The sequence below is a fragment of the Lynx rufus genome, unplaced genomic scaffold (assembly GCF_022079265.1).
Source record: "Lynx rufus isolate CCGP_SWC_20201006 ecotype Redwood Valley unplaced genomic scaffold, mLynRuf1.p SCAF_13, whole genome shotgun sequence".
Taxonomy (NCBI): Eukaryota; Metazoa; Chordata; class Mammalia; order Carnivora; family Felidae; genus Lynx; species Lynx rufus.
The window spans coordinates 45,891,315-45,901,017 of NW_025814827.1; the positions used below are offsets into that span (position 1 = coordinate 45,891,315).

At 46.1% G+C, this 9,703-nt stretch overlaps 1 protein-coding gene across 1 annotated transcript in view; it reads left to right on the plus strand.

Annotated features, from left to right (window-relative positions):
• The window catches only part of LOC124508833 (dehydrogenase/reductase SDR family member 4-like), a 10,510-nt gene extending 969 nt beyond the window's left edge, over positions 1–9,541 (plus strand). Inside the window, exons 2-8 of the mRNA XM_047075480.1 lie at positions 301–478; positions 4,226–4,327; positions 6,359–6,429; positions 6,527–6,578; positions 6,883–7,017; positions 7,441–7,496; positions 9,024–9,541. Of these exons, the coding sequence (XP_046931436.1) occupies positions 301–478; positions 4,226–4,327; positions 6,359–6,429; positions 6,527–6,578; positions 6,883–7,017; positions 7,441–7,496; positions 9,024–9,138 (709 nt within the window). The 3' untranslated portion in view covers positions 9,139–9,541. The remainder of the gene's footprint in view (positions 1–300; positions 479–4,225; positions 4,328–6,358; positions 6,430–6,526; positions 6,579–6,882; positions 7,018–7,440; positions 7,497–9,023) is intronic.
• The last annotated feature ends 162 nt before the right edge of the window (positions 9,542–9,703 follow it).

Genomic DNA, 9,703 nt, shown 5'->3' on the forward strand with positions numbered 1-9,703 from the left:
CTTCAGTCCCTACAGGGCATGGGGACTGTCACTGTGAAGGTGCCTGTGGAAGGTAATGTCAGTGCCTGGGAATGTAGCCTGACAGCCAAAACCATAGGAGAAACAAGTAAATGAGTGTTAAAAACATGTGAAGCATGTCCATCTGTATGGTAATGGCTATGCCATTAGCCCTCTTACACGTAAGGTAGACACCAGGTCATACAGATGGAGAGCTGGAATTCAAGCCCGGGCATTCTGACTCCAGGGCCCATCTCTCAACCATTTCCCCCATACTGGCATTGACTCTCTCTCTGCCCATAGGATCGGCTTTGCCATCGCCGGGCGCCTGGCCCGGGACGGGGCCCACGTGGTGGTCAGCAGCCGGAAGCAGCAGAACGTAGACCGGGCAGTGGCGGCGCTGCAGGGGGAGGGGCTGAGCGTGGTGGGCACCGTGTGCCACGTGGGGAAGGCCGAGGACCGGGAGCGACTGGTGGCCACGGTGAGCAGCAAGGGTATGGGCAGAGAGCCAGGAGGTGGCAGAAGGGAGCCAGTCTAAGCTTACTTCCCTGCTTTCCTAGACAACACTGGTGTGATCCAAGCCCGCATTATTAACTAAGACATAACCATGCGTTATGCACCAATCCACCAGCACATTTTTGTGTGCCTTTCTATTATGTCTCTGAGAATCATCCCATCCCAGTCAGAGAATCAAAAACCACTCTAATGTTTCAACTCTGCATCATCCCTTGGGTCCCCCAGAAAACCAGCTGGTCCTGGGTCTCCAGTAGTTTCCAATCTAATTGGGCAGACAAGAAAGGTAAATACAATCACAAAATAGATGTTCCCACCCTTGGGCTAATAATCAATCCCATGGTCTTTAGTTTATAGATTCGAGTGCCTTCTCTAGGAGGAACCCCACCATGTTTCAACCACCTACTGTGTGCCATTCACTTTGTTCAGAGCCTTCATGGGTTATCTCTAAACCTGACAACAACCCAAGCAAGGCAAGGACTATTCTCCCTGTTTTGGAACATTCAGAACATTCTGCTCTGAAAGCTGGAGCGACATCCCAAGTTCCCACAGCCAGTTAGGAAGAGCTGTAAGTCAACCCAGACCAGCCAAGCTGACTACAGACCACCAGGCATTTCTCCATTAGCATCGGGTCAGGCCTTTGGTGCACAGTTGGACTTTAGTCTCAGAGAAAGTGTCTAAGGGGTACCTGGGTGGCTCAGTCAGTTGAGCATAAGACTCTTGGTATTGGCTCAGGTCATGATCTCAGGGATCATGAGTTTGAGCCCCACCTCAGGCTCCTCGCTGACAGCACAGAGCCTGCTTAGGATTCTCTCACTCTCCCTCCCTCTCTGCCCCTCCCCTGCTCGCATGTGCTCTCTCTCTCAAAATAAATAAATAAACTTGGAAAAAAAGAAAAAGAGTCTAAGCCAGTGTCAGAATTGGTATTTGGCACCAACCTTCCAGCTACCCAAGAAAATAGGAATATCTGGCAAAGGAGGCCACTCTTCCGTCAGGCTCAGGGCACATGCTTTATTCCCTAGAGTAGAAGGGAGAATCTACCCTAGATGGAAAGTAAGGGATTGTGTGAACGGATAGGAAGGCTGGAAGAAATAATTTGGTAATCTTAGAAGAGGGATACCTTAAACAATGGTAAACCGTGATATAATAGACCATATAAAGTCATTCCATTTTTAAGGAACCATCTGGCAGATACTCGAATGAGCATTGGAGAGAGCCAAATGTGTGTCCAAGAAAGTCACCTTTCCTGGAATAGGCTGCTGGACAGTGTCTGAGATTAGGACCTTGATCCCAAGGGTGAAGGGAGCCATCTAGAATCCTGGGCCAATTGCTGACTGGCCATATGAAATGTGCATAGCAATTTAATGCCCAAATCCTGTCAGGGAAACAACCTCTCACCCTGACCAGCTCCACTTAACCAGTCCTACAGCCCTGGCTCAGAAGTGGGGTTTGAGGTAGACCTCGAGGAGGGCGTGAGACTGGATAGATGGAGTTGGGACAGGATTTCAAATGACCCCGCAAAATGAGCAGCCAACCAAGGAGGGACTGAAGGGTAGAGGGAGCCCTGTGAACTCACAGCAGAGAGCATAGGCTCAGGAGTGCTGGTGGGAAGGGCAAGCGACAAGGGCCTCCAGAGCTTGCCAAAGGTGCTTGGATGTTCTTGGAGGAAATAAGAAGCCACATGAGGTTTGAGCAAGATGAAAATGGTTACATTTTAAAAAGATAATCTGGCACTGGTAAGAGGATATATTAGAGTAGAAAAGACTCTGAGCCAAGGATGTTAGCAAGGAAGCTGTTTCTGTCATTCAGGTCTGGAGCAGCAGCAGTGGGACCAGAATGGATATGCCCAAGAGACCTCTAGTGGGAACCAACCAAGATTTTTTTTCTTCCTAACCCGGTGTCAAGAAATGGGAAATAGGAAGGATGAGTCAAAAACAACTCTTTGGTGGAGAACAGGATAGGGTACTTGTTAGCAATCTGAGATGGGTTCTGCCTGTTAAGAACTGTTAGCCTGCATTGGGAAAAGCTCCTCCCTTAAGGATGGTTACTATCCAGCAGCTTCTAAATCTGCACAGCGAAGCTTCTCAAAGGTGTGGGGAGCAGAAACTAGATCGGCTGCTTCTCCACTTGATGGTATTTTTTCTAAAAAATATATCTATCAGAAAACAGCACCCAACTCCTAATCACTTTTGTGTAGTGATCACACAATTTAGAACAGGCTTAAGAGACACCTGGGTAGTCATAATGCCTTTCTCATTAATCTTCTATGGTTCTCTGTCTGTTTGGGCAAAACCTAGACTTCTCCCCTCTCCAAGCTGCTAGGCTTCCCACCCCCAACATCCCTTTCTAGCTTATTCTGCACTTTGCTCGTCCAAAATCCATAGGCGAAACTTACACAGAGCCAAAGCAGGTGGCTGGGGCCTTGTGCCGGGACACCAAAAGTTACAGAGCACCAGATAGTATTCATACTGATTTTAAAAGCTTAGGTGGTTTTAAATTTTGTTAAATTTACATGTTGACAGCCCAAGCATTCCTTCAGCAGTGTAGAAGCAACTGAGCTTAGCACCTAGTTAGCAAGAATAATTAGTTAAAACGGGAGCTAGCAGATGGTACACATTGTTAATAACACCCCTCTGTGCGCCAAATCATGAAGCACAAAGTTGATTGAGGGCCCGTTTAGTGCTGCTCGCCCAAGGCATCAGAATTGCCCATTCTGGGCAAATGCATCGTCTGGTTTCAGAGTCACGTATTGTTGGCAGATTCTGTTTGGCCACTCATTACTCTGGCACATGCCTTCGCCATCTACTTACAATTTATTAGCGAGGTGAAATGTTCCCTTTCTTGGCTTTCCCTGTTTAAATCTCAGTTTCTGCCTTGAATCTTCCATGCCTGTAAGCCAAAAGTGGGGGGGGGCGGGGAGAGAAAATGACATCATAACCAAGTGTGAAACCGCTTTAAACCCAAGCTGGTGCCTTCCCCAGCGTGGCTCCTGGGTAGTCAGTTTCATAGAGAGCTCAACTCACTTTCAGAGGACTCTTATGTATTACCTCTGTGGTAGAAGGGATGCTGACCTCAGATCTGCCCCCACTAACTAGCTTTGTGCCCTGAGCAGACCACTTGCCCTCTCCCAAAGTCCCAGGGAGCAGGCCTCCTGTTCCTGGCCAGCCCTCTTATGTCATTACTGAGAAATTCACTTCCCTAGACTACAGTTTGTTACCTTCACCATGAGGACATTGGGCTGGGTGGTCTAAAGGCCCTTCCAGGGGTGACTTTCTGTTGGCCTATTTAAAACTGTTTCTCCATTCAAGTAGGTGTGGACAGGTTGAGTTTGAGATAATGGTAACTCAGTCAAGGAGAACTGGACAGTAAACTGGAGAAATGGGGCTGGGACTGGGTGTGAAACGAGAAAGCGTCTAGAAATGGATTTTGAGGTGGGACTGAAGAAGCCATGAGCATCGAGGAGCTCCCCAAAGGGAAAGTGTGAAGAGTAAAAGGTCAGCAGCAGCCCTAGAAGTGGGGGCAGGAAGAAAGAAACTAGACAACCTGAAACATTTAGCAGCAGAGCTTAGGGTAGCTTGGGAGAGAAATGTTTCATGAAAAAGAGACATCATTTTGACATCATTTCATTCCTAAGAAGGAATTCTTCATCAACATTGATAAGTGCACCTCCCTTACTAACCTGCAGTCCTAATTCAGACCTTACTCCTCCTTCTAGGCTGTGAACCTCCATGGGGGCATTGACATCCTAGTCTCCAATGCCGCCGTCAACCCTTTCTTTGGAAACATAATGGATGCCACCGAGGAGATGTGGGACAAGGTGAGAGGGGATTAAAGGAGCAGGGGACAGGCCTCAGAAAACGGCCAGAACAAACTCAGTCTGCTTTTAGAATTCATTTGTCAAGTTCACTGTAAATGTGAGGAATCCTTGTGATTTGCACACACCTGGAGTGCACCTGGTAAAGGGCAAGTGGGGGGTGGCTTCTTCTATCCTTGCCCTTCTTTCATTTCTGCTTCTCCCCAGTTTTGTTCTTCCATTTGCTCCTTGCTAGCCTTCTTGTGATTCATTCCCCAGCTCTCTCCCCCTACATGCTTATCCAGGCTCTTCCTGGTTTATTTCCAGCAGAGACATGGCAACTATATGCCAATAGCTAATACACCTAAACTTATCCACACCCCATCCCCTTTCCAGCTTCTAAAAAGGAACTATTTCTTATTAGCTGGAAAATGTTAATAGCTGCTAGTTAAGTGAAATATCAATTCTGGTGAAATGACCTAAGTTACCGCTTTATAACTTATAATCTTGGCAAAAGACCTGTGCCCTTTTCTTCTTAACTGCAGTGGCAAGAAAATCTGAGATCCAGATGTCTAAATTCAAGTGTGGAATATTGGTTTTAATGTGAGCGTGTATAATTATATTTGTGATATATTTCACACACTACAGTTTTTAATTATAAAGCCTTAATTAAAATATTTGTCTTTGTTTACTAAGGTTAATATTCGCACATGATTTGGAAATGCTAAATTTTTTATGATCTCCCATGGTTTTGCTTTTTACTCTGATGTCATCAATAATTTCTCAACACTGAAGTTTAAGGATACTAAAATATTATAGTTTGTTTATCAGTGTTTCACAGACATAAAGACCAAAGTGCCAAATGCTCTTCAGTGACTCAGTTCCTGATTGATATTCTTTAAAGTAGAGAAACATCTTTCATGAGCAGTCTGAATAAAGACCACATGAAAATCAGTCTTAAACCAAGTAATTTTTCTTTTTAATTTGCATTTTTTAAAATGTCACAGTACATCAAATATAAATTCAGTGGTTGATCCTTGATTAAACTCTGGATTTTTTAAATAAGGACATTTGGGGAGACAACTGGGGAAATTTTATTATGGACAGCGTATTAGGTAAAATCATTATTACAAATGTTAAATTTCTTGGTGTGATAATGGATGGTAGTGTGTAAGAATGTCCTTATTCTTTGGGAAAAAATGCTAAAGTTTTTACTGATAGAGCATTGTGATGACTGTAACTTATCTTCAGTGGTTCAGGGGGAAAAAACTATATAGATACACAGATAGGACAAATCGGGCAAAATGTGAACAATTGGTGAATCTAAAGTGTACCTTCTGGATATTCATTGTTTTTCTATTTCAACTTTTCTGTAAGATTAAAATTTTCAAAATAAGAAGTCAGCATGGGGGCACGGGAGGGGAATATCCCAGCAGTGCCTAGAACTACATAAATGAGGGTTATGCATTTGTTTCAAATTACGGATGCAGGGTTTTGACTGTAGCTTGTGCTCCAGCTCCTGCAAAAGTGCTCCCGTCATGATCCCACTTTCCAATAAATATCCAGCCAGACAGTCCATCCTGGAGGGCCAAAAACATCTCATTCCTTAACTCAGAAGCCAGGGAAATGCTAAAACAATCCCGAGTGCCCAAGGTCAGGCCACATTTTCCCTGAGCAGCATGGCCCACTCTGGGGCAGGTCCAGTAAGCCAACCCAATTCCGAGTTCTCCCTAGTTGGAAGGAACACAGAAAATCCAGCTCAAGTCCAAAGCAGCCCTGTTAATATAGGTCACATCATACTTGGCTGGTTACGAGACAAGAAGAACCAGGTTCCTTTCCTTCTCACCCAAACCTAATGCATCATTCTCTAGCTGAATAAGCCGGTGAGAGGTGCTTTTCCCCAGGCCTTGGCCTCTGTACTTGTATGGTCCAAGTAAACCATCTGAGATCTGCACAAGGCCCAACAAACATCCCAGGAACCCTGCCATAAGTCCTCCTCACCCTGCCTTCTCCAGCTCTTCCCTCATGCTCTTTCTCCTTCTCTCTCTGTTTCAGATTCTGAACATTAACGTGAAGGCCACAGCCCTCATGACAAAGGCAGTGGTGCCAGAGATGGAGAAACGAGGGTACAGACAGTGAGAGGGAGCGTGGATGTGATGGACCTTATATGGGCTGAGGGCCAGGGTTCCCATTGGGAAGAGGTTCATTCTCTTCTTTTTCCAGAGGCGGCTCAGTGGTGATTGTGGCCTCCATAGCAGCCTACACCCCATTTCCTGTAAGATCCCCCCTTCTTTGCTACTTCCATCTGTCCCCAGTCCTGCATTTTTCCACTCCCCCAGTGATCCTAATTAGTATGTGTCCCCTTTTGGAGTCACACCACCAAGCCGCCTCCCACAAAATAGATGCCTTGCCCCCACAAATCCTAACCTAGGGGCGGGTTAGCCACAAGACAGTTTTCTAGCTGGGGACCCTCCCTTATAGGAGATGCCCTATTATCTACTGCCCTTGGTCCTGTCTTACTATAAGAACCAAGAATGAACTGTAAACAAAGACACTAATGCATTGTCTCCTTTCCCCAGGGCCTGGGCCCCTACAATGTTAGTAAAACAGCCTTGCTAGGCCTCACCAAGAACCTGGCCAAAGAGCTGGTCCAAAGGAACATCAGGGTGAACTGCCTGGCACCAGGACTCATCAAGACTAGCTTCAGCCGTGTGGTGAGGACCCCTGGGACCCCTAGGACCCCTAGGGGCATCTTCCCAGATGGGGAAGCCCAGTACCTTCCGCCCTGATCCCTGCACTTTTTTTGACATTCCTCCCCGCCCACCCATACCAGCCACTGGTCCAGATCAGACCCCACATGTGCTTTTCTTGAGGTGTGCACTAGAGACAGGAATTCAGCCTCTGCTCATGTGGTTTCATTTTTCCTTAAGTGGATGAGAACTGGGGACACCCAGCAACAACCTCACTAGCACCTGAAAAGAATGGAACAGAGGAGGGAAACAACTGGGAACTGAGGAGGACTAAGAAGTAAAAGGGTGTCCTCTCCAGCCTTCCTCTCAGCTGACATAAGGGTGGCACTTTCTCCTCTCCCTGTCGTCCTCTTCTGCCACATAAAGAGATGTCCCTTTTTCCTGCAGTTGTGGATGGACAAGGAAAGGGAGGAGAGCATAAAAGAAACCATGCAGATAACAAGGTAAGACTGTCACAGGGGAGGGTTAGGAAGGACAAAGACAAAAGTTCCACTCCCTCACACAGCCCACAGCTTGCTGTCTTTTGGTCCCACAGACAACATGAGCACACACAGACTTCCCAAGTCCATGAACACTGTGTCACTATGGTGGCATGTGCTAGGGATCCACCTGCATTGCAAAAACCAAACACAGGCATCTGGGTTTCAGCAGAGCACCATTCTGAGAAAAACCCTGACTCCTCTCTCCACCTGGGTGTTCCCTCCATCTCTGGGCATCCCTAGCATCCAGGGAACAAGACCAAGACCAAAACCCTGCTTTTTTAGTTCCCCTTGAATAAAAAGCCATGTTTCCAGAGCTCAGGTTGATGATCCTACAATCCAAATAAAAGGAATGAAGAGCTTTACTAAGTCCCAAAACTCCCCTTGCTAAGAAAACTCGCCTCTTCCCCATAGGGCTAGCCAAACTGTTCAGGTATCTTTGGTTCCTTTTCCTCTAACTTCCCTTCCTCTCTCCAGCTTGTGGCTTCTGGAAACTGTCTTCTCTTTAGCTTCTCCATCTTGTTCTCTCAAGAACACATGGCAGCAAGGCCTACTCTTTGCTGGTCCAAACATTCCAGATCCCCTCAGGTGCACCCAAAGCTGTTCTGATGTCAGGCATGAGCTGCACACCTACTTCACAACTCACTAACAAGTAAGGGCATTGTCATCCTGGAGCCTCAGTGAATGTCTACACCCATGCTTCTTGATCTTGGATGTGCGTTAGAATCAGCTGGGCACTTGTGAAACTACAAATGCTCAGGCTCCACTCCCAGAGATTCTTTTTTAATTGGTCCAATATAGAACCTAGGCTTTTTTTTTTTTTTTTTCCCTTCGCGAGGTGAGAGGCCAGGGTGGGAAGGAAGTTAAGCCTCCAAGATGATTATAGTGTGCAGCTATGATGGAGAACCACTAATCCAGGCCTTCTAAGTTTGAGGTACCTACTCTACCCCCACCTCTAGAGCATTCTTTGGTTAGGTTACAGTGTTCCCTAACTATGCAATCACTGATACAAACACCGAGAATTAGCACATTCTCACAAAATGAACCTAACTTTAAGGGACAAAAACAGATTCCTGAAAAAGTTGTCTGTGAATTGAAGCAATATAAATGGAATCATTTTAAACAAACCATTTACTGTCTAACAGACTACCTGACACTTGAATAGTATACACACGTGTGAAACAAAATAGCTGCTCACCAGATTATCTGTATGACTTTGGATTGTGGTGTCCTGATTCTCTAAAACACAGAGTGTCTCTGTATTATTTGAATATAATGTGTGGTGGTTTTTACAGCGTGCAGTATTTAGGCAGTATTTATTATGACAACTTATCTTCATGGTAACCCTTTTTGATTGACAAGAAGCTCATACACTGGTCCTGATAAATCATCTGATACTTTTTGAATAAGCACATTCATGCCCTGAGGGCCAGGTCAGGGGGTCTGGCCTGTTTGATATTTACTCCGTTCCTTGTTTCCCTTATTCCTCAGGATAGGCAAACCAGATGAGTGTGCAGGCATCGTGTCTTTCCTGTGCTCTGAAGACGCCAGCTACATCACTGGGGAAACAGTGGTAGTGGGTGGAGGGACCCCATCCCGTCTCTGAGGACCTGGAGAGAACTCACCAGGGCAGAGATTGGGCTCTAACTCCTGAGTACTGTTCCAGCACTTATCAGTCTTTCCCACCTCTGCCTAATATACTGCTCACCTTACACCCTACTTCACCCCCAAAATCAATTCTGCTCTCTGAAAAGATCCAGCCTTCCTTCTGGTCAAGGTGTGGTCCTATGAGGATTCACCCTGTTGCTGTAGCTTTAGATAAAGACTTCCCCTGAGAACATAGGGCAGGCCTGCTGAGAAAGCTGAGTCTACCTTGGCAAAAACTAATATTTTTTTCCTGGGCATGGGGGAATTTGAGGGAGATGGGATTGAAGGAACCCGGGTGGAAAGAGCAGTTGGAAAATCAACAACTTGCAAAGGGAGGTGCAAATAAAATGCAGATGACTGTATTGCTTTGAGTAGGTGTGTTCATTTGTCATTGCAGGGTACATAGATGTGGTAGCCAAGCAGAGATTGAGTGAGCTACAACCCTGGATCCCCTTAATCCTCCTCCCTGTCTCCAGGACCTAAGCGTGATGCTCAGGGGTGGATGTGTCTACAGAACTGCCAGC